At 44.3% G+C, this 24,739-nt stretch overlaps 1 protein-coding gene across 2 annotated transcripts; it reads left to right on the top strand.

Annotated features, from left to right (window-relative positions):
• Window positions 1-10,504: 10,504 nt before the first annotated feature.
• On the top strand, window positions 10,505-23,853 carry ADRA1A (adrenoceptor alpha 1A). Of its 2 annotated transcripts, XM_085559239.1 has the most exons (4): window positions 10,505-10,804; window positions 11,979-12,537; window positions 12,624-13,608; window positions 23,200-23,853. In XM_085559239.1, exons 3-4 carry the CDS (start codon window positions 12,726-12,728, stop codon window positions 23,709-23,711), a joined length of 1,395 nt encoding a protein of 464 aa, XP_085415365.1. In that variant the 5' UTR covers window positions 10,505-10,804; window positions 11,979-12,537; window positions 12,624-12,725; the 3' UTR covers window positions 23,712-23,853. The 2 variants fall into 2 exon arrangements, with proteins under 2 accessions (XP_085415365.1, XP_021401945.2); XM_021546270.3 differs by lacking the exon at window positions 10,505-10,804 and having other exon boundaries at window positions 12,403-12,537; window positions 12,628-13,608.
• The last annotated feature ends 886 nt before the right edge of the window (window positions 23,854-24,739 follow it).

Genomic DNA, 24,739 nt, shown 5'->3' with positions numbered 1-24,739 from the left:
TTAACACCCATACCTTCACACATCCGATTATTTTTAAAGACATTAGCACACATCTTTAAGTTTGATACCTTGATACAGGAATTTGGCACCTTTTTTATGAAGATGCTCTTCAAAATCCCTGCTCTGTATCTTTAGAAATCTTCATCTCTTTGTTGCCACTGAAGTGTGTAAACATAAACCAGACTTTAGGTCCCTTGTTCCCCCCCACCGCCACCGTGCTGTTTTTCACATCTGCTTTTCCTCCTGTTTTATGGTAAATAATGGAGCTCACCTTGTAAGCACCTGGATCTGCCTGAGCCATGTCAGGTGCCAGAAAACAGACAAGGAATTATCTGACTACAAAAAAACCAAAGCTTTGCTCCAGCAGAAAAAGGAGCATGAAATTGTTAAAAAAAAAAAAGAAAAAAAAAAAAGCTCCAAAAAACTATAGATCACAGAAATAGAAATGGTGAAGTTTGCCCGTGGTCTCTTGGCTCCAGGGAGTGTTCCAGGGTGCCAAAGACTTGTCATCAGAGCCACCAAGGGAATGTGGGAAGAGCACGCTGCTCCCCTGCTCCTGCTGCTGCCCAGGCTCCCGCTGTTTGTGTCAATAACTCCTCCTGGGAATTTCTATGGATCAGAAATGCCTTTTTGCTGCTGACATCGGGTTCAGGGAAGTAAAATAAAATACCTGGTGGTGACATAAAGAGTAGATTTTTATCTCCATGAGAAATTATGTGCCAGCGTGTTCTCTTTAAATCGCAGCTGAACATAACTAAATACTTCAAAACAAGATGAGTAAATATTTTCAGCTCTCTGTCATTTATGGAATCACAGGACCCAGTGCCTGAAACTGCTGGAACAACTGCTAGAGAATTTATTTTCCTTGTTCCCTTCATGCTTTGCTTTTTGTGAGAATGTTTGCACAACCTCTGGCTGAAGCAGACTTTGAAACCAAAGTTTATTTTTTCAGTTTCATCACTGATGCCTTGATTTAATTCTCATTCTACAACAGCATCATTATCCCAACTCCACTGCAGTCTATGAATTTCCATCAGTGCAGCAGAACTGTGAGCAGGGCTGGGTTTGAAGGATCTTTGGAGCACTCACTGAAGTCAAAGGGAAAAGTTTTTAACTTGGGCTTGTTTGGGGTCAGACTGCAAAAAACCAAATTAGGCCTCCCTAGAAGGGGTTGGAGGTGGGTTGGAGGCCAGAGGAGAAACAGAGCTGCAGTCTAAGAGCAAAATGGGAAACTGGATCAGAATGGGTGAGTGACCTTTGTTTGGTGGAGTAGGGGTTTCAAGAATGTACAGTTTCTCCTTCACCTGATTTCTGGTGTCATGTGCACATTTACATACATTACACATACAATTAAACACTTCTGCAGAATTCACAGAATTCACAGAATAACTAGGTTGGAAAAGACCTCAAAGATGCTCAAGTCCAACCCATGCCCTTTCTCCCTTTTTCCAAATAATTTTAGAATTTCTTCCTCAAAACAGATAATTCTCTCCCATCCTCCTCTTAAAAATACTGTCAATTCATGTTAACACAGTGTGGTTTAATCCTTTTCAGGCTTTGTCCATGTCACTGACTGTTACTGTCTGTGTCATTTCCCTAATCTGGAGCTGAAAAAGATTTTCCTTTCCCTGAGAAAATTAACTGTGGGAAAAGGTTTTCTTGCAGTAAAAACTCCTCTGGACTGGGGTCTACAACCAAAAGCACATCACCATTTTCAGAAATATAATTCCCTGGCTGGCACCAGCATTGTAAATGCAGGCAAACCCAATGGGAAGAAATGGCAAAGTTTGACTTAATTTAGAAGGCTGAATGATTTCTTTATTGTAACTGTGCTAAAATATATTAATATATTATATAAAAGGAGGGTACTAAAGCGACATACTAATTTCTCTGACTTTAACTCTCACAACTTGTGACCCAGGTGGGTTGGATTGGTTTGGATTGGATTGGATTGGATTGGATTGGATTGGATTGGATTGGATTGGATTGGATTGGATTGGCCATCAGGCTCGAACAATCCTCACCAGAATCCAACCAAGCACTCACCCCAGGTAAACAATTCTCCAAACACATTCCACATGGGAAAAACAAGGAGCAGAAATATAAATTGTTTTCTCTTCCATTTCTCTCTGTGCACCTCTATGAAAAATCCTGAGAGGGAGAGAAACGTGCTTGCCACACACCAGCACATGGAGCAACCAGGAAAAAACCAAGTCAGCCCCAGAAAGATTGAAAGATCTGAGGTGTGACCAAGCCCGGCCTTCCCTTGAGAGCTGAGATCCTGCTCAGGTTTTAGAGTTGTTGGACCCAGCTCTAAAAGCATGATCCAACATCCATTTATTTCAAGTATTTTGAGGGTTGACAGGAACACTTAGAGTCAAAGGCTGATCTACCAGCCAAGTTATTTTACTGAGAGCAAAATACCAAGGTTGCTGAAGCTGCGTTTACTTTGCCAACAAATTATCTGAAGGAAGAAACCCTGGATATAACCTATCCTCTGGATAAATTCGCTGCAGGAAAAAAGCTTTAGGCTTTCACAGCTCCCTTTCCCTTCACAGCAGCTCTTAAACCCGTGGATTTGTGTCACTGCACGCTGTGGTCACAGGGAAGATGTTCTCCAGCCAGCTCACTCCCCAGAACTGATGGAGACTGACAGGAAAATTTTGGGGTAAACAACTCAAGACTGAACCATTAGGGAAGCCAAACTGAGTACATAGAATGAACCATTACAGACTTATAACAAGGAATATTTAAAACCTATTACAGAAGAGCAAACTGTAAAATAACAGACTACCACAGATGTGAACAAGAGAAATAAGCAGTGTTGCTGTGGAAATACATAATTATTTTCTGCAGATTGCTCATTTCTTTGCAATGGAGCCTGATCCTTTCCCCCAGGCTGTCTGGATTTTCAGGTTTTCTCCCAAAACAAGGCTCTGCTCCTTGCCTTGGTGCAGCCTGGAGGGTCTGGCTGAGGAGCAGTCACAGCTTCCACTTCTCTTGTGGAAAACTGGGATTTGGGAGATTTGCTGCTTCATGGCAACGAGCTTTGCTTTTGAAGATTACTCAGAAAATGTGAATTCATCTGGGGTTAAACCACAGGCTTTTCAAAACCCCTCAACTTGCCAACTCAACATTCCCTGCTGCCCCCTGAGCCCTGTTATCCCTTCCTACTGTTTAACAAAAACTGAGCCACTCCCTGCTCCATCCAAGGGAAGAAAGTCAGGTGAGGGATGGATCTCTCAGTTTAGCTTTGGAATGAGATTTTTTCCCTCAGATCTGAAGATCCATAACTGCAGGGACCACATTTTGCTTTGACTCCACAAGGTGTGAGCCAGGCCTGAGCAGGTAGAAATTATCCTGGTTTCTTACTGCTTTATTTAAGGGGTTCCTGGCCAAATCCAGCTCAGGCAGGAGGTCTGGACAAGCATCTTCATCGTGTGCTTTCCTGACCTTGATGTTTGGAGTCTTGGACATCTTCCCAGTCTGATGAGTTGGTGTCGGGAAATATCTATGAATGCAGAACAAAAAACTGGATAATCATGAAAGTCTGCTTCCCTGGTAAGCCAGGCTGATTGGAGTTCACTGCTGTGCCTGGCTGCTAACCAGAAAAACAGTAATTCACCACCACACCAGCACCCTGAGAGCATCTTTAACAAGCAATAAATCCATGAAAATGTAGAATGGGTACATTACTTTTCTCTCCTATGTGCCTCGTGGGTATCATTTTACCTGCTTCCTGCAGCAAAACCTGCATTACAGAACCAGAGCAATTCGAGGTAAATGAATGGATCCAGTCCCTGCTTCACTGCAGAGAGGGAAAAATTTTGTTTAGACTGTTTTCCACCCACAGAGATATTTACTGTAATATCCAAGTGCTGCTTCCAGAACTGCAGAAGAAATTCAATCTTCTGGAGCACCAGGAAAGGAGGCCGCCATCCTGAGAAGGAGATTTGTTGTCAGATGTGCTACGTTTGTGTGCAGGCTGCATTCCCAGGATGTTGGGAATATTCCCAGCTGGGAATAAAGAGAAATGCCTTATTTCAGATGGGAGTCATTGAACTCTTGCCTCTTGCCATGCTTTATAAACATCAGCAAAATCAAGATTGAGCCAAAGGGAAAAAAGCTGCAAGCAGAGCTGGGAGGTGTTCTCCATCTGAGGTTTTTATGAACAAAAGAGCAGCTGTCCTGTTTTTGATTATGCACCCATCAGGATTGTTCTTTGGGGGGAAAAAACCCTGATTTTCTTATGATGCTGCTGCTTTCCATGGGCTTTGGATGGTTTGCAGGCAGTGGGGAACCCGGAGGAGTCAGAGCTCCTTGTTCCCCACCGCCAGGCACTGCAGTCACACCAGCACAAGGGAATTCAGAGATCACCAGGACCTCTAATGAATTTGTTAAAGACAGGCTTCTCATTTGCACCAAATAATAAAGTTAATTTGAAACCTGGAAGAGCTTGCACTGATATTCCACTCCCCCACACACACCCTCCTTTAACACATTAGAAGGGTTTTAATTATTTCTCATTCTGTGCTTTTTTTTTTTTCTTTTCCTAATGGAGTTACCGTGAAATTTCTGCTGACCACAATTGAGCAGCTGGTTTTAAACACTTGGAATGGAGCTAAATGCAAGGCAGCAACTTTGTTTAAAACAAGGACATTCCCAAGATACCACATTGCATGGAATAAGTCAGCAAATCCTCAGCCTGGGTGAGCACTCACAGAAACTCCCCCTTCCAGGAGCCTAAAGGGGCTCCTGGAGATCTGGAGAGGGACTCGGGACAAGGGAATGAGAGAACAAGGAGCTTCCCACTGCCAGAGATGGGATATTGGGACGAAATTCCTCCCTGGGAGGATGGTGAGGGTCTGGGATGGAATTCCCAGAGCAGCTGTGGCTGCCCCTGTGTCCCTGGAAGTGTCCAAGGCCAGGCTGGATGGGGCTTGGAGCAACCTGGGATAGGGGGAGGAATAGATCACCCTGAAGACTCTTTCTAACCCAAACCACTCCATGATTCATTTTATGATTCATCCTTTTTTTTTTTTTCCCATACTCCTGCACTATTTTTACCTCGATCTCAAATAAATGTCATATTTGTAAAATATGCTGTAGCATATGGGGAGAAACAAACACACGAACATATCCAAGGAGTAATTCCAGCAGCGAGTGCTCCTTGTGCCTTGCCAGGAGTCACCAGCACTGAATTTAAAGGCACCACGTTTGTCTGTGACAGGCTCATTATTCTGGGCAGACCAGCTCTGAGTCTTGAGGAGAACCCAAAGCAGTGGAAGTTTTACAGCTGGATCAGATATGTGGCACCAACAAGAACAGAAAAGCCAAGAGGGCAGAGCAGGAGGTTATTTGGGATGTCTGGGGTCAATTTGGTGCCCATGGAAGACGTTATTAAATCCCTGTGTCTCAGGTTCCCCCCACTCCCCAGTCAAATTTTATTTCATAGGGGCTGTTTATCTTAATGTTGGGAATCTATGATATTCCAAAGCTGGAGATGTCTCCAGTCTTTTATGACAGTGTTTTATGTCTCCAGCGAGAGCTTTCCTAGCTGAATTTCCCTGGATGGAAATTTCCCAGGAATTTTCCTGGATAGAAATTTCCCAGGAATTTTCCTGGATAAGGGTGCTGTTCGTCTTTCCAGTTCAATGACTGATTCCTTTCTTAAGGGCTTCCTGATTCTCTTCCTTGTCTTTGAAGTATCTTTACATTACCCTTCATGCAGGCTTGGAATTGCAAAAAGAATTGGATTTGCTGCCTGGTGTTCCATTTTTTGATTTTTTTTTTTTTTTTTCCTCCAGACCATGCATCACTGCAGACACCCAGTTTCTGAGTGGATTGCTGCACTTCTGGCCAGCTTGGATGACTTGGGACTTTTCTGTCCTGGCACGCTCAGTGGGAAGGAAAAATGCACTGAACAACAATTGATTTCTGGTTCCTCCATCGCCAAAACATTTAAAACTCACTTCACTGGGACAGCCTCCCTCATCATACTGAACTAAAGGAGAAAAATACAGTTATGCAGTTATCCATGGCAAAGACAGGGCACAGTGGACTCGGCAGACACGTTTCTGGAGCTCCAGCTGTTGACTCTGACTTCGGGGGGCTCAGGATCTCCTCCCTGCCCACACCAGTGCTGGTCCCAGGGACACAGAACCAAGAGGACTCTGCTGCCACATTCCTCTCCAGGCTGCTGATTTCTGCTGTGGGCCCCTTTCCTTCCAAGGGGATCTCCAGCGAGATGTGGTGATAAGCAAATAACGGGTAAATATGTGCCTATGGAAAGACTGATACATCCCTAAAAGCATGTTCTTTCCCAGCCTTTCCCTAAACAATTGTTTTTCTAACAGTTGCCCAGGGATGGCAGTGGGTGACACGAGCTCTGCGTTTCTGGTCCCCAAGTAGCACAGCTCCTTGGAGATGAGAGGCTCCATCTATCAAGCACAGCATCACTGTGGGCTGAGCTGTCTCGAGGGTTGTTTAAACACAAGCTGCAGTTGGAGCACGGGAGGGAGGTGGAGCTCAGCAGAGATGACAGAACTGTACACAAAGTCGTATGGCAAGAGAGGTCTGAGCCTGGACAATCAGCCAAAACAAGGCACAACACACTCACAGTGGCTTCCAGCCCCTTTGGAATAAGAATAAACATGGAATTTCTTCCCTGGGGTTTTTCAGAGCCATGTTTCCCTAAGATATTTATTGCACTGTGGATGGCACAGGATCAGAGCTCAACCTAGCTCAGATCCAGGAAAGATAAAGCAGAACTCTGGGTTAATTTCTGTTCTATGGATTGTGAACTCCACTGCCCAAAGAGCTGGGTGTGCCACACAGGACACACAGTCAGAGCTCCAGCCCTAAGGGGGGCTCTTGCCAAAAACTGGAATGGGAAAGGGAGATGAAGGGAGAAGCTTTGGTGATGAAATCAAGTCAGGGGGATGAGGGAGATGTTCCAGTGCATTGGACCTTGTGGCTTCTCACAGGTGGGCAGACAGCAGATAAAGAGTGAAGGAAGGATTTAAATGAGTCCAAGAAGGCGTGATTTAGACACATCTTCAATTTCCCCCACCTATTTTACATATTAAAGATGAATGTTGAGCTGAAGCTCAGAAAAGTGAACTCTCACCTGAGGGAACAGCAGTGCCAGGATGGGAAAGGATGCAGCAAGACATAGGAGGGATAAAAACTCAGGCACGCACTCATGTCTGTGTAGATTTATTTCAGCACTAGGTAAAATCAGTCTTTCTGAGGCTACAAAAGAGCCCTGACCTCCATATGTGGTCAGATTTCATCAGATCATCCAGGTAATAAATCAAACCAGGAAATTCATTGTGAGTTATGTAGAAATAAACATTTAACAGCTCTTCTCAGACCTGCAGCTGTACACAAAATCCAGTGGCTCAAATTTTCATCTGTGGAGAATTAAGAAGGTACCATGAGGTTTTAATGAGGCTGCCTTGATTTATGCAAAAGCATGGATCTTGTTTAGCCAGCCTGTGCCTAAGTGATTTAGGAACATGGTGAAAAAGTCCTTATGAATCCCAAGACAAAGAAACCTCTAATACTTGGGTATCTTATAATTAAGTATGAAATCACAGACAGATCTACCTGCTTTGAAAATTTTAGTCTTTTTTTATTTCCAACACTTTTTAATCCACATTTTGAATGCTCACTCTTAGTTCATATGCTAGGTTGGGTTTTTTCCTTTCTAAACACAGAATTTTCCAGTTTATCTTCAACTCAGTCATGCTAAAAGCTTCAGGCTGTCCCAGTCCTAAAAAGACAGTGGAATGAGTCCAGCTTCAATTTTAATAGACAACATTTAACATCTCTTGCCTTTGGGTTAGGTCTTCTTTCTTATCCAAGCAGAAGTTGAACCCTCGCTAAAATCTGAGGGATGATTCATCAAAACAACCCTTTTCACTTCTTTCTGGGCAAGTAAATAGTAATTTCAAGGCCTGGAGCACCTCAGAGAAGTTCCTCTACTCCTGGTCCAGCTGCCTGTGTGGTGTGGCACCGAGGTGAGCAGATTACCAATGACACTCCATCAAACGCCTTCAGACACACAAACAATGGGATTCGGCCCTTTTGATGAGATGTTTGTAATGAAAACACAATTGCTGCCCAAAAATCAGGATTTAAGGTTCTGATTTTAACATTTTTTAGCTCAGAAACAGCTGAGCAGCTGTGGATTGCTAGGAGCTCTCTCTAGGGACACTCTTATGCTAATGAGTATAATTAACAACACCGAAAGCACGGGATCTGTTTTGTGGATGCTAACTGGGCAGAGTCAGCTACAAACCTTACTCAGAAGGCTTGAAGTCCAAATGAATAAGAGAAAGAGGACAAAAACATTATTTCCTCCATGTCACAGATAAAGATACACCCAGAAATGGACCTGCCAAAGATCAAAGATGGAACAAAAAGCTCATCCAGGACTTTGTTCCTTCCTTCCACAACTTAGAGACCTGCCCCTGTCTGGAAAATCATTTTGGGTGGCATAAAACTTTGGGCTGGAATTAGATGATTTTAAATGTCCCTTCCAACCCAAACCACTCAGGTACACTGTGAGCACCAGGGGACAGTTCATCCTTTCTCAGTGGAGGATGAAAGCTGAGTTAAACCCTGCCATGGATCCTTGCCTAATATGTTCTTACAAAATTCCAGTGGTGGACACTCAGAACCCCATGGACAGGCTTTCATCTGTCTTTAGAGGTGCAAACTTTGAGATTAAATAGCTCCTCCTTTTGTTTTCTAGGCTTGCACCCCTCTCACTGCTTTCTCCCAAACTTTGATTAATCCAAAACTTTTACTCCGGGCACAGACAAGTCCAGCACGTCTTGCCAGAGCCAAGCACAAAGATTGCTTCACCAGGGTTGATGTGACACTAATCCTACCCCGTCCACCCTACCTGGGGATACTCTGCACTGTGTTTAATGACCCTTCTGACCTCTTGGTGGTCTCCAGGCGTACGAGCTCTTCAGTACCATAAATTCATTTTTCCCTGAGGGTTTTTAGGACAAAATCTGCTGTTGCTTCCTTCTGCTCCCCTCCACTCTGGAGAGATGCCCCCTGACAAGGGTATTACTGACAGATGAGCTGATATTTTGAGTATATTAATGACTAAAGCCTTTAATATATATTTATTTATTTCCATGGTGCATTTAAGAGCCTGAAATAACCACCAGTATGGCCAGGTCTATGTACCAGTAGAAACAAAACTCAGAATGGGGTTCTGCTCCTTTCCCTCCCCTCAGCCACTTAGACTCATTTCCCAATGAATCGATGGAAACAGAGTTGTCTCATCTGAAGATAGGCATCGAAAATAAACCTGCTGAATCTCAGCCTTTAAGCATCTTTAGTAACTCAGCATTCCCTTCATCCATTTAGGCTTTGCTCTCTTCCAGCACCCTTTGTTGCTCAGGGAAGGACAAGACCTCCAAGTAGCCTCCAAAAACCATCTACCTTCTGTAGATGTACAACAGAACAGGCACCACATGAGGCAAGAAAACTGGAGAAACAGCATTTAGAAAGCACTCATTTTTGCAGTTTGCAAGTTCTTCAAAATCAGTTTGAATTATTTTCCTTTTTATTCTTTTTTTTTTTTTTTTTCCCTCTCACTTTGACATTTATTCTCATGGGGTTTTTTATTCTCAGACAGCAAATGATGCTGTAGCTGCAGCTGCTACAGGAGTGACTACACTGTCCCAAACTCTTTGCCCAACTTGCACAAATTGCACATTCCTGGGAGCTGCTTTTTCAATTTCCCCTCAGTAGCCATGGCTATCCCAGAAGCAAGCAGGCACTCTGAATTTGTTGGACCAGTGATCAGAGCTGTTGACAAGCACAGATCTGCTTTCAGTACTCTCCAGGGGGAATCTGAGCATCACTCAAATTTGCCTCTGTCTGTGAAACTCTTGAACCCAAAAACCCAAAATTTCCTCTCAAAGTTAGTGCCCAGGAGGAAGAGGTGGAGAGTGTCACGCAAGAACATGACACGGTTCATCTGCTTCCTTGTGGCTACAGGGTTTGCTGGCTATGAAATCCCACTCTGTGTCCCCTTCACTTCAGGACATCACTTTTATATCTGTTCTTCACTGAGGACTTTGGACACTTTTTTTTTAACTGCAATGAAAAACCATGTGAAAAACCAACCTCCCTTCAACAGCACATTCTGCTGGAGGAATTTCCTCCTTAAACCCCCATCTCCAGTCAGCTGTGCTTTGTCCCACCATGCAGAATCCCCAGGCAGTGTGTCCTGCCTTCATCTCCTTGTTCAGTTTCTCCTGCAGGAAATTTCGTTTTTAGATCCCAAAAATTTTGTATTAACTCACAAACAGGAGTTTGTTATCTGCCTTCCACTCTCTGGTCTCTGCAGGAATTCGAGTGGGGAAAAAAAAAAAAAAAAAGAAAAAGAAAGAAAAGAAGATTTAAAACTACACTTGTGAGTGCTCTTTCTTTCTGGGCAATACGGGAGTGGCTGGGAATTACGGTAATGGTAAGGCTACTGCTGTGCTAAGAGCAGAGCAGCGAAGTTCCTGCTGCTCCTTGCCCGTGTGGAGCTGAGCTCTGAGCAGGGCACGGATCCCTCCAGGGAGCCTGGAGCCAGCCCCTGACAGCCGTGGGATACAGGGAATCAGCCCCACTGCAGCTGCTGGGATACCAGGGGGGCAGGAAGGGAGCAAAGCTGAGGATTTCCAGGCACGGAGCCCCATCCCTGCATGAAACAGGAGCCTGCTGTGCTGAGAATCTCCTCTCCAGATGCTCACAGGAGATGTGCTGCCTTCTGGAGACTGAAGAGGTGGGTGTGGGGCTGGCACAGCAGCCTGGGGTCTGCTCTTCCCAGCATCAGCTATCTCCACAGGCTGGGCATTATTTGGGAATAACCACAAGTATAATGCTCAGAGATGCTCGATGCAACACTCATGTCTCATGTATGTGCTTAGGTAATCTGTCCTTTTCTTCCTTGGGATTATTCCTCAACTTGTTCTATCTGGTGGGAAATACAATAAGATCCAATTTCATTTTAGTGTACTGAAGTAAAATTCCCACTGTGTGATACCTATCCATACCTATCCATCTCCCCCTTCCTCCCTCCTCCCTGCCTGTGAACTGGGAATTTTGGGGCTTCAGACTTCGAAATGCTTTTGCCTGCAGGAAAGTTCAGTGTGAAGGTTTGGAAATGGGACAGTTGTTGCTGCTTAAAGTGTGATCTGAGGGACTCATCCCAAAGGACACTTACAGGGTCCTTCCTCATCTGGGGTTTTACAGGCGCAGCCTTAGTGGTGATTTTTCACCTCTGATTAATATTTGGGATGGAAATTCTATATGCATTTGGAGGTATTGGAAAAGGTTTTGCAGCTTCCACTTGCAGCTCTCCTCTCTGTGCCCCCCAGGTCTCGGTTCCCAGGCTAATCCTCACTTTTCCATCTGAGGTACCTTTTCTCCATATTTAGTCAGCAAAGGCTGAGCTTGGCTTCCAGATACTCTGAAATGTTGTGTCACTCACTTGGAGGCTTGCTCCTTGCAACGTCTTCTGCTTGGTTTGGAGTTGCTTTGCCCTATAGATTATCAAAATGAGCAGCTCAGCTGGACTAACACTTTAACGGGGAGAGGTCTCGCTTAATAAAGAAACCTGAGATTAAATTTGGGCTTCTAAATCTGCTGCACAGTTTGTATAGTCCTGAATTGTGTCCTGCAGGCTTCTGTCTTTCCTAGAACTGGTCTCTGCAGGTGAGCTAATAATTAGGATTGATGCCTAGCCCTGTAAAGAAGGGAAAATTTAGGCAGGAAAACCCACTTGGATCTCTCCGTTTCTGTTAAACAGTGCTGGGCTGGAAAAGGTTGGTTCCACTGGCTGGAGCCAGCCTGAGGAAAGCACCCTAAAATAGCCTCCTGCTCTATTCTTATATGAGAACCCTAGCAGTGAGTGTGGCTTCTGGGAATTGCATTGTTCGTGTTTTTGTCTTCTCCAGGGGGGTGAGGATCTGCAGAGAGCACAAGAGCATGGCCCTGTGCACATGGCAAACTCCACTCTTCCCCTCAGAGCAAGCCGGGAGGAGGAGATGTATATGAGCTTTAATTTGCAGCCCAGGACCTCGACTGATGAGCGCTCCACATATGGAAAGCTCTGACTCACAGCCTAAACGCTGAGGATGGGGAGTGGTGGGTATCTCCAACAAAATTGCTGAGCAGACACAGCAGCAAACCTCCATCCAGTCAGGTTTCTAAGCCAATTTTAAGGCAGAATCAGGACTAACACGATTCAGCGTCAGTGATTTCCTCTCAGGAGAAGCTAAATTGGAGACCCTTTGGAATATTTACTTTCCTTAAATACAGAACCTTCCCCAAAAGACAGAAATTATTTTAACCTGCAGCTCCAGTATTTCCTATCCCATGACCCTGGAAAGTAGCACAAACAGCCTCAGGTTTGTGTAGCCCTACTTGTGCACCCCAAGGAAAATGCAGAAGGAGTTAAATTTGACTTGGAACTGGTATCAACCATGTTATTCTGCTGAAAGCTTAGGAGCAAAGGTAAGTTTTCTGATATGTTTCTGGATCTTTCTCATTGCTGCTGCTGCTGCAGTCCTAAAACATTCTTCTAAAACTCTTTTCCCCAGCAAGGCTAAGCTAATGTTGCCTATAGGACCTTCCTGATCTTGTCACCGTTCCTGCCTGGAAAGGGGGTGAAGTTCAGCAGCCTCACATGGACATTACCAGCCATGGCTCTCCTCCCTGGAAACTCTTCCGAATGCTCCAACTGCACCCACTCAGTGGAACCTGTGAACATTTCCAAGGCCATCTTACTGGGTGTTATTCTAGGGGGGCTGATTGGTTTTGGGGTTTTGGGTAACATCCTGGTGATCCTGTCCGTAGCCTGCCACAGACATCTACAGAGTGTCACCCACTATTACATCATCAACCTGGCTGTAGCTGACCTCCTCCTGACTTCCACCGTCCTGCCCTTCTCAGCTACCATGGAGATTTTGGGCTACTGGGTCTTTGGGAGGATCTTCTGCAATATCTGGGCAGCTGTTGACGTGCTTTGCTGCACCGCTTCCATCATGAGCCTCTGCGTCATCTCCATCGACCGATACATTGGGGTGAGCTACCCGCTGAGGTACCCCAGCATAGTGACAGAGAGGAGGGGCCTGCTGGCCCTGCTGTGTGTCTGGGCACTGTCCCTGGTCATCTCCATCGGGCCCCTTTTCGGCTGGAAGGAGCCAGCCCCGGAGGATGAGACCATCTGCCAGATCACCGAGGAGCCCGGCTACGTCTTGTTCTCAGCTCTGGGCTCCTTCTACCTCCCCCTGATCATCATCTTGGTGATGTACTGCCGGGTCTACGTGGTGGCCAAAAGGGAGAACAAAGGGCTGACCTGTGGGCTGAAGACGGAGAAATCCCGTTCCGAGGAGGTGACGCTCCGCATCCACCGCAGAAATGCACGCGGTGCGGGCGGCCCCGCGCCCAACCCCAAGAGCAAGCACCACTTCTCCGTGCGCCTGCTCAAGTTCTCCAGGGAAAAGAAAGCTGCCAAGACCCTGGGAATAGTTGTGGGATGCTTCGTTCTCTGCTGGCTCCCGTTTTTTGTAGTAATGCCTCTTGGTGAGTAGAGCCAAGCCTTGTGGGTCCTCCAGTGCCTTCTGTGCTTGGGGCTGGGTGTGGTAGCGCTGGTCAGAAAAGCTCGGAGGGAGAAATTCTGTGCTGCAAAGCTGTCGAAAAACAAAACACTCACCACCACAAAGCAGGCACCATGATAAAAAAAAACAAGTCTTAAATTTGACCAAATCTGGTCCCTGGTGATGAGAAGCAAAATTCTGAAAAGCAGGGGAGCAATATTATACTTTTCCACATAGAAAATCCTCTTTTGTGAACTAGAGCAGATATTTGTGACCATCTCTGCTATAGGAACAGGATCTTTGGGGGTTTGTGTGTTGATGCTTGCAGCCAGGCAACTTAAATGTGTAAAAGGTCAGGATATAAATACATTCAGGGTTGAAGTAGCTGTTCACAGATCTCCTGGAGTGCTCAGCATTGATGATTCCCACTCTAAGGAAAAAAAAATATCTGCTTCCTATCAGGAAATTCATCCTGTGCAATACCATAACTCCAAAAGAATTTAATATTTTAATCCCGTTTTGATATGACCAGTCAGGAGACAGCAGTGAGGGTCCTTCTAACTGATTTTATTCTGCTCTGGATTGCATCTTTTCTGGGAACCCATTGAGCCCACTGGCCAAACACTAGCTCAGCCACCGTGCTGGGTATGAATATTTATTCTCCTGTTGTCATTCCAAACAGGAGCAAAGCTAGGAATTTGTTCTGCTTTGCTGGAATATGAAGAAGTAATTAGAATTTTAATTAAACCTTGCTCAGTTACGTTTGATGCAGTTGCAGGATGGAAAGGCAGAATACTGATTTCATACCTATAGCTGAGGGTGAGGGACGTGGCTCATCACACTGAGTTGGGCTCTGCCATTAAATACTGGGTTTTTCAAACATGGAAACTACAATCTGTGACTTGTTCAATTTCAGGGCTTTTCTTATGGAAAGGGCTTATGCTGTACAGGAAAAATAAAGTAAGATTTTATGGAAGCTTTCGTTAGTAAGACAATATGGACAATTCAGAAAAGACATCAGAAAAGACAAAACATCCTTACATGGAAATAAAGATTGGGGGGGAGGGGGGTATTTTCCTTTTTTTTTTTTTTAATTCTGATTTTCCAAACTTATAAATAGTTTTTCTTTTTCAATTAACCTCTACTGGTTTTACCAAGATTTATCAAGACACACCAAAACCCGTTGCTAATGTGAAAAAACCCCAAAAATCAGATTTTTTTTCCTCTTGGTCAATAGTGGGAAGGATGGATTGGAACTGTTTCCAAAAGAGAAGCCCCTGAGAGCCTGGCTTGTGCTGGCCACGATGTCAGCATGCTGGAATGCTGCTTGCCAAGATGACTGGAACATACTCAAAAAGGGTTTGAGAGAATGCATTAAACACACTTCTCATCTGCAAATTTGGTTGCCCATACAGAGCTGTTAATTAATTTGTTTTGGATTTAAGAAATCTTCTGGGCTCCAGAATGGCTTTGTATCCTCTTTTGATCCCTTGTAAGGAAACTTTGGAGATATTTTTTTTATGTTTTGGGGGTTTACTAGGTCATTTTTAAAGCATATATTATAGGGCTTTCAAAAACTACTTTCTGTTTTTGTTTAAGGACAAAAAAAAATATTAAAGAGATGAATGGCACTAAAAAGTCCTCAGAAAAAGCCAAGGACTCATCTTGATGCAGAGCACGTTCCAAAAGATAACAATCACTTTCAGGTCTGTCCTGCAGCCTAATTGGGATAGTGAAGGGAAGTGATCCTGACGGGTTTTGGGGTCCTGACTTTCCAGATGTACAAAATCCTCCTTGTTGAACCCTGGTGGAGGCTCATAGCAGCTGGGCAGCCAGAACTTGACCAGCTCTGCAGCTCTGTGGCCATGAGACAGACCAAAACATGGTCCCATCGATTCTGGAGGAGTTTCACAGTTCTGGAGGAAGTGTTTTAGCATTTTTCAATCATTCTCGCAATTAAGAAAGACGATCTGCTGGAGGGTGTTTTTATTTGTGGTCGAGGAGTAAATTAGTTTTGTGAACTGACACAAACACTGTCAAGGGAAACCTCTAATCCTGTCTGCAGATGGTTTCTATTTACTGTTTTGTGGTAATTTTTTTTTAATGGAGTCAAAGAGAACCACTCTACTTTCATTAGACATAAAAAAATAAAGCGCATTTTTCCGTCTCTGCTATTGACACAACATGACCTCTCAGAGGGTCAAAAGACTCAGAGTAGCAACACACACCAACACAGACTCCCCACATTAATATTTCAGCGTTCTCTCAGTGAGAAAGGGAGAAAAAAAGATATAAAAGAGGGAAAAAACTCTCAGAATAAAGCCCCAGCTCTTTCGCTGGCTTCCAGCTCAGGGAGAGGAAGGATTCTTGCACTCCTTGAGTTTACAGTTTTTCCCCAATGCCTATTACCTATATTAAATGGTGCTTTTCTACTCTAAACCAATCCGTGAGGGCCAACATCACCAGGAACATGGAGGTGAGGAAGGAGAAAGAGGGAGGACAGGGCAGGCCCAAATCCCAAATCCATCTTAAACCCTCTGACCCCCATGTACAAAACCAAAACCCCCTGTACAGCACTCAGAAATTCTTCCCTTTACTCTGTGACTACTTCTACTCTAATATCTAAACTTTTGTGACTCCTTGTTCTTCCTGCAAGGCTGGTAAATCATTCCATGGTTCAAACCCAAAATCACAGCTGTTTGCAGCTGCGCCAGGGTCTCAAATGCTTCTGACCCGGGCCTGGGGCATCCAAAAATGTCTGAGGGACATTGTGAGTTCCGACAATTCCCAAACCCTGAAATGTGTCCCAGTGACTGAAGAACACAGCAAAGGAGCAGAGGAATCAATGTTAAAAACCATTTCTACTAAAAGCCAGGGAGGGAAGGTCGGTCAGCTGCGCTCTGCTTTGAGAGCCGCTCCCGTGGCTCATCCTTGTCTCAGAATCCCTCGTCATGCAGCCACCACCTTCAATCCCCACAGAAAAGGAAGCAGGAGTAGCATTTTTCCCTCACTCTCGAATGCCACAGCACAATTCAGCGTTGGGGAGTGATGGAAAGGCTGTGGTGAGAGATTCTCCCACCCCACTGAGCAAATGTCAGGATTTGTCTGCAGTTTGGATAATGGGAGAGATACTTGGCTCTTGCTGAAGGAGATAATTTCTTGTTTCAAACTCCAAGGATTCCAAAATCATGACAGACAACAAACTCATGAGACAGCCTGAGACTGACCCAGCTTCTCAAACTACTCTCTGGTTAGTTTGGGTTTTTTTATTCTTAAAGGAAAATTATTATTTTATTATAAGTGAATGACTTCAAGAGCGAGGACTTCAGGGCAAATATCAAATATCTCCCAACATATCAGCAGTGGGATCCAGACCCATTCCACTGCAGGAAGAGCTTGAGAACTGGAATTGGAGTGACAATTACATTGATTTGTGAAACAATGTGATTGTTTGGGTTCACACGGGTAACAAAACCTCAGTTTACCTTCCCATGGTTTTTTATCAGCTTTCTAAATCTGCAGCTGCCCACAGCAAATCTGGAAATAGTTGCTTGCTGAGACATTTCCCAGAAATATCATCCATTCTAAGTGGGTACAATATGAAACAGAGCATAAATTAGGTCTGAAATAATCCAAATCATCAGCGCAGTGTTCCCAGACTGACCCAGTCCTGCTGCCTGATCTTTTCACCTCTCACCTGTGCCCAGACACCCTCATGGTGCTGCAGAGAACTGAATTCAGGATTTGGGAGGGAAAACAAACTTGTTCCTTCTTCTGTGTCTGTTTATTGTGCATCAGGGATAGCCAAGCACAAAATCCTTCTTATTTTCCCTGTGGAATAGCTACAATATTCCAGGCCCTGGGGAGGCACAACTGGAAAGTGCAAGACTTCCTCACATCACTGCTTTTTCTGCACGGGTTGTGTTAATTGGATTGTGCTGAGTCCAGGATAATTTCTACTGTCTAACGGTTCCTTCATACCATTTTTTTATTCCATAAAAAATAGTTCCCATAAGGGAGCAATGAGAGCATATTGGAGATGTCATGTGTGTACAGGGGGGCAGCTTTGAATGTCTGCAGCAGCATATATATATATATATATAATTATTTATTTATTTATTTATTTATTTATGTTTATTTATTTATTTATTTAGATATATATACTTATATATGCTTATTTTTATAAATACACTTTCCAGAGGGTGGATTGAATCATGACCTGAGATGCAGGATAGAACTCTTGTCTTAGGGAATAAATTTTATGCTAACACTCGGCTTGGGAACATAAATGTAGCATATTTATCAATGTTTGTAGAGCCATGAGGGATTAGGGAGGCCATGGTACACAGTTAATTCCCTTTGGAATATCAGTGCTCCTCTGTGCTTCATCCTCTTGGTCTCTATGGCTCTGGAAGAGCTGCTGCCCTCTGGACTGATTGATTCAAGGCAGATCCCAGCACCTGAGTTTTGAACTTTGCTTCTCTGTAACCAGAGCACTCTTCTTTTTCCCAGCCTGAAAGGGCTTCAAGAGCTGGAGAGGGACTTGGGACAAGGGAATTACAAAACAAGTGGAAATGGCTTCCCTATGCCAGCAGGTAGGGTTAGATGGGATATTGGAATTGTTCCCTGGGAGGGAATTCCCAGCTGTGGCTGCCCCATCCCTGGCAGTGCCCAAAGCCGGGCTGGACGGGGCTTGGAGCACCCTGGGATAGTGGAAGGTGTCTCTGGCCATGGCAGGGGGTGGCCCTGGATGGGATTTAAGGTCCTTTCCAACCCAAACCAATCTGGGATTCTCTGGACACAACCCTGACCTCCCCCATGCACTGAAGCAGCATCACCCCCACCTGACGTCTGTGCTCTGCCTCAGTGCCCAGATTTAAGCTTCACAAAATAAAAAGAAGGGAAATAAAGCAGCAAACCTCAGCAGAGATGCAAGATTCAGTAGCAGAGATGGATTTTGTAGCAGAGATGGATTTTGTAGTAGAGATGGATTTATAGCCGAGATGGATTTGTAGCAGAGATGGGTTTATAGCCGAGATGGTTTTTAACACCACAAAGGGTTTATGGGTCACACAAATATACAGGATCTGATTCCCATGGTGCTGACAGCGATGATGTAGAGTAAATAACACACTTTTTTACAGTCTGGCGGGTTCCAAAACCCTCTCTGCTGTCCGTCAGTGAAATGACGCGTGACATCTGGGCTGCTTTTTAAACAACCCCTAATCAGGCAGCTCTTGTGACAAAGTCAAATTACATCTTTGAGAGTGAGTTGGCACTTACTCACCAGGAGGGATGTGGCAAACTTATCTCTCAGAGCTGAAGAAACTTCCAGCTGACAAACAGGGAAATAAAAGATGAGGGAAGAAAATGCACTTCTGACATTTCAAGGGATGAGTGATGAAGCACTTAATGGCAAAAGATCTCAGGAGGCTCATAGTACATTTTATTTTATTTACTTTTACAAGAAGCAATTGTATTGTGCTACTGACACTTGATTGTCCTCAACCTTTTGAAAACAAAGCAAGAATTGTAGCATCATTTACCCAATCCATTATTCAAAATGCATGAAAAGACCCCTTGAAGCTTCACAGTGTAAGGTGAAGCCTTTAAACTTTAATCAGGTTTGCTACTACTTATGAATTAATTCCTGACAAAGTGTGCAAAGGAAGATATTAAGGCCAGTGAATAGCACAGAGAATTAATTTCAAAGGTGAAAATTTAGTATTTTAGCTGCTGTTCACCCTCTAGCTCTCCTGTAGGACACCTGTGATTCCACTTGGTCTGGAGTGAGAGGACTGGAAAAATTTGCCCTGAGAATTAGGTGCAGTAATTTTTTTCTCTCAGCCATAGCTTATGGTGTCCAAGTGTCCAAACTTTAACTGACATAAACTGGCAGTCACCAAAGGGTCTAGTATTTAATGGAAATGCTCATCCCAGCTCCACCTGCTTTCCCTGTGCTCACTGCTCTGTAGGGAACATGTACCATATGCCTTAAAAAGAGATAATTCATCACTCTTGTTAAATTTCATTATTAATTATGGTCATTGTTAAAAAAAAACCCACAAAATCTTTGTTTTATTTCTCCTTTGAGTTCATCTGACCTGACCTGTCCATTCTGAGGGCTCAGCACTGAACAAACTACTTTGTCACCAGGTTTGAAGATGCCTCCTGCTCATTACCAGATCCATCAGCCACTGAGATTGATCACAACAACATCACTGAATATTAAAAGTTTGGAAGAAAGGGACACGTTCTTAGGATTCTGTGGGGAGGAACACCATTCCTCAATGATTTGGAAAATAAGATATTTTTCCCCTTTTCCTAGATACTCGGGTAGCCAACAGGAAAGATTAGGGACTATTTCTGAGCTACAGAGGTAACAGATATTTCGGTGGCCCCTGAGTGTCAAACACCCTACAGGGAGGCTGGAGGGGGAGTTTTTACCAGGGTATGCACTGATACCACAGGGGGGAATGACTTTGAGGTGAAGGAGGGTACACTTGGATGAGATATTGGGAAGAAATTCCTCCCTGTGAGGGTGGTGAGGGACTGGGATGGAATTCCCACAGAAGCTGTGGCTGCTCCATCCCTAGAAGTGTCTATGGCCAGGCTGGAGCACCCGGGAATAGTGGAAGATGTCCCTGTCCATGGCAGAGGGCTGGAATTAGATGATCTTTCATTTTCTTTCCAGTGCAAACCATTCCATGGTTATCTGAAAGCCAGTGTGTAGTGGGACCTGTAGATAGCAAAGTCTCTGTGCTGTTAAAGCTCCTTCATTTTCTTTCACTGTGTGTCATTCCAAGGCAACGAGTGTCTCCACAGATGAACCAAAAAAGGCTACATTAATAAATTAACATGCAGATCCCACCCCAAAAAAAGAGCAAGGGACAGACTCTGACATTGGCTGTTTTCTATTTTTATCAGACTTTGGCACAACCCTTGCATTCCATCTGGAGAGAGCGAGGAGTTGCAGCAAACAGGAATTGTTATTGTTTACCCATTTTTACACTTGGCCTCACACAGCTGATTCCCTAAACAGGGATTTGGTTCACCTTTTCCCTCACCACAAAATGAGAAAGCAGTAGATTCACTGTGTTTAAATGAGGAAATAAACCAAAAAATTGAGCATGATTTGAGCATTTAGAAGCCTTCTGTTATTTTTCATCTGCCAATGACTTCAGCCAGAAAGTTCTTTCAGAATGTTATTTAAATGTTTTGCACTAAAGGAGAGAAGCATTAATTTGCTGAGAAAAAATTTAGGTTGTAGATACATGTGTTTGCTTGTGCTTTGCTGCAAAACAGCATTTGTTTTCTTCAGCAGAACCTTTTTGTTCTTAAAATCCGGTTGATATTGAAAGTAATAATGGAACTGCTCTACCTGGGCCAGCTTCGAGCAACCACAGAAGAAAATCACACAGAATCCCAGAATAATGAGTTTGGAAGAGACCTCTAAGATTATCAAACCCAACACCACAACCAGACCATAGCACCAAGTGCCAAGTCCAGTCTTTTTTTAAACATATCCAGAGAAGGTGATTCCACCACCTCCCTGGGAAGACAATTCCAGTATTTTATTATTCTTTCAGTTAAAAATTTGTTCCTAATATCAACCTAAAACCTTCCCTGACATAGCTTGAGGCTGTGTCCTCTTGTTCTGTCAGTGCTGCCAGGTGGAAGAGACCGACCCCACCTGTCTAAACCTCCCAGAGACACTGGCTGTGATCTCTGTCCATGGAAAAGAGTTTTCAATCTCACAGGATTAATTACCAGCTCTGAGTGTTTGATATCAGTAATAATTAAGTGTGGCACGGGGGCAAAAGTAAAATTTTAGGATTCTAGATGAGGGGTCCAAAGGGGACAAGATGGAGGAAATTGGGTGTGCCTTGTCCTTTTTCTCCTTCTTCATGCCCTCCATGTCTCACTGTGGTGTTGGCATTTTTCTGTTGGTTTAGGCTGGGGAGACACTGTCCAACGTAGGTGACAGATATTGGCATGTTCTTGTCAATCCAGCCCAGGGAGTTTCTGGTATTGAATGTTTGTCACATCCCACTGAGGGCAGAGCCCCACACGCTGCCCTGCAGGACAGAGCTGGGCAGGGCAGCAGAACATGTGAGAGATCAACAGAATAAACAACCTGGAACCAGCACAGACCAATTATGGCTTCTGCTTTGGCAGCGGGGCAGAAAGACAGAAACTTTCTACAATCTCAGAATCATCAATAGCTCAGATTCTGACATCGCTCCACATTTCCCTGCAGATCCTGTGCTCAGCAGGATGAGCAGGTTGTTAATCACCCTGCACCAGGAGTGGCTCTGGCCCAGGCAGGATTTTGATGCATTCCCAGGCAGGTAAAACCATCGTACGAATTCCTGTGGCCACTTGAAAGCATTTGCTGCAAGTGCTGCAGCTTCATTTGACAAAGACTGAGGAAAAGGGTTCGAGCAGTTGAGCAGCTCCCAGATTTCAATCAGCACATCCTCCGAGGGCATTATCAGCTTTTCCTTGGCCAGGAGAGGTCCAGGGAACAGATCAATCCCTGTAAAGCTCAGGAGCTGCTCGCAGACATGGTTACACTGGAGAGGATGATGGATGCATTGATGCCAAACCTTTCACAGTATTTATTTCCATGTGCTTACAATTTTTCCAGGGGAAGCATGAAGACAAGCATTTGTCTGTGCTAAAAGTCCTGTTTATGATAAATTTGAATATAAATTCCAAAACAAGTCAATTTTGTTTCTGGGATTTTTTTTTTTATAAAACTAAAGATTTGGCATCAGGAAGAACATTTGCAAGATTTTAGATCAGCAGATAACTCATCATTCTATAGAAAAAGAAATGCCAAAGTCCTTTCCATTCTAAGGAGCCATCAAAGTTCTTGCTCTTTGAGTCATCTTTGGAAGATAACTTTGCAAGTATATATCAGAATATGTGTATATAAATAAATAAAAAAATTTTAAAAATATATGCACATATCTCATGTCTGCCTATGAGACCCTCCCCAGTGTTCCTTGATATGAGAAGGAAACTTCCCTTTAACTCCCCTCAATTTTAGATGCATTCCATGAGGCAGGGTGTGGATAGTTCAGTTTTCTGAAGTTTTCATGGAATATGAGTACCCAATACTTCATCATTTCAAAGACTTTTAGCTGTAACACAGTCAACTCTAATCCCTTTTTTCTCTAACCCTTCTGAAATGGTGTGATTTTCTTGCCATCTGAAGCCCCTTGTATGGCCTCCAAGATATTGCTGTCATTTGGGTAATTAATCTTGAATTAGGAGTCCCTGAGGAAGGAATTTTCCTCTATCCCTAGAATCAGCCCTCTGGCTGTAAATGGGAATATAATGCTTGTAATTATTAAATAGCTCTCTTGACTTGATTTCTGATGGAACATCCATGTAATTGTATGACATCACAAATCGTGAAACACTTGTTCCTGCAGGAATTGTGTTTCCAATCATAATTTTTTCAAGAAGGAACAGAATCCTATTTATTTTTTCCAGTGTTTTAGTTTCTTTGGTTACCTGCAATTCCTCACTGCCTCTGCCCTAACACTCTGCGTGTTTTCCATTTTAGGTTCTTTCTTTCCTGCAATCAAACCCCCGGACACACTTTTTAAAATAACATTTTGGCTGGGATATTTAAACAGCTGCATCAACCCCATCATCTATCCATGCTCAAGTCAGGAGTTCAAGAAAGCGTTCCATAATGTCCTGAGAGCTCAGTGCCTCCTGAGGAAGCAGCCAGCAGTGAAGCAAACCCCCAGCTTCAACCTCAACCATCCTGCTGCCGAGAGCACCGAGAGTGGCAGAGGGGTGGTGCGGATCCCCGTGGGATCGGGAGAAACCTTCTACAAGATTTCCAAATCCGACGGGGTCTGCGAGTGGAAGATCTTCTCCACCGTGCGGGGCGTGCCCACCAAAAACGCCGTTTCCAAAGACTGCACAGCTGCCAAAGCCAAGAGCAAAGGGTTCCTGCAGGAATGCTGCTGTGCAGGCACTTCGGGGAGTCTCATCCGTGAGAGCTGCAAAGTGCCAACCACCAAAATCCATTCCATCGCCCTGGGCGAGAGCGGGGAGGATGTCTAAGCAGCTGGGTGCACCAGCTTGGGGGTTTAATGGGATGTTGCTCTTTTTATGGGGAGGTAGGAATAGGTGTGCTAGTTGAAAGGATCCAGGTAGGAACAGGGGAAACAGGGTCAGATCTTTAGAGGAAGGATGTCTGTGAGTGCTGGGAACATGAATGGAGCCCCTCAAAGAGAGTGCATGGCTTCAGAGGATGGTATTCTGAGGGTCCAGCATCTGCCAGGTGTTTCCTTGGCATTTAAGGGCTTTATCCCTCTATTCTCCTCATTTAAATTCCCACTGCTGTCATTTCGGGGCAGTGGAAGAGGAAGTGAGAACCACAAAGACCCTGTGCTGATTTCAGCCTCGACACTCTCCGGCACCTCCACCTTCAGAGCCATTTTGTGATTCCACCCCTCCCCATAAAGCCAAACCTCCTCACCTGTGCATTTCAGTCAACTCCATTGCCAAGGAAAACTTGATCCAAATGACTGAACTCCACCGAGCTTCAGAGACCAAGGAGAACTTTTCTTTTCTGTACAATCAGCCTCCCTAATCTCCACACCATACCAAATGAAAATTTGCATGTGTCCCTGGTTTATTCAGACCATCCGTGCGCCTTGATGCAGGTCTAATAAAACTCAAAACTAGGTAAGTTCTTATCAAACAAGGCTCAAAGAACTCTCTTGTGTTCATCCTTTTGTTTTTCATCTTCTGAGTCCATCAGGACCCTGCCGAAAGGCTCAGCAATTCTTTGCTCAATAGCCACAGTGCCACAGTCACTGGAAAAGCCACAGATCTTTCCTGTCTCCCTGCCCGGTGTTTTGCTACAATCATTTTCCTGACTCCTTCAAGTTGGGAAGAAACCAAGTGCTCAAAGCTTTCTGTGAGATCCTGGCTACTCTGGAGTCAGGAATTTTCCCCTTGTTCTAATCAGAGGGAGTTAAATTTTAAAAGGCTTAAGGACATCCATCCCCACGAGAAAGAGCCATCCCTTGGGAATTTGGGAGAAAAGAATTTGGAAGCATGTTATATTTTAATACAGCTAATCC

This window comes from Lonchura striata, chromosome 22, assembly GCF_050655825.1.
Source record: "Lonchura striata isolate lonStrDom1 chromosome 22, ASM5065582v1, whole genome shotgun sequence".
Taxonomy (NCBI): domain Eukaryota; kingdom Metazoa; phylum Chordata; class Aves; order Passeriformes; family Estrildidae; genus Lonchura; species Lonchura striata.
The sequence above is the reverse complement of the archived record's forward strand: the minus strand, read 5'-3'. Positions and strand labels throughout refer to the sequence as shown.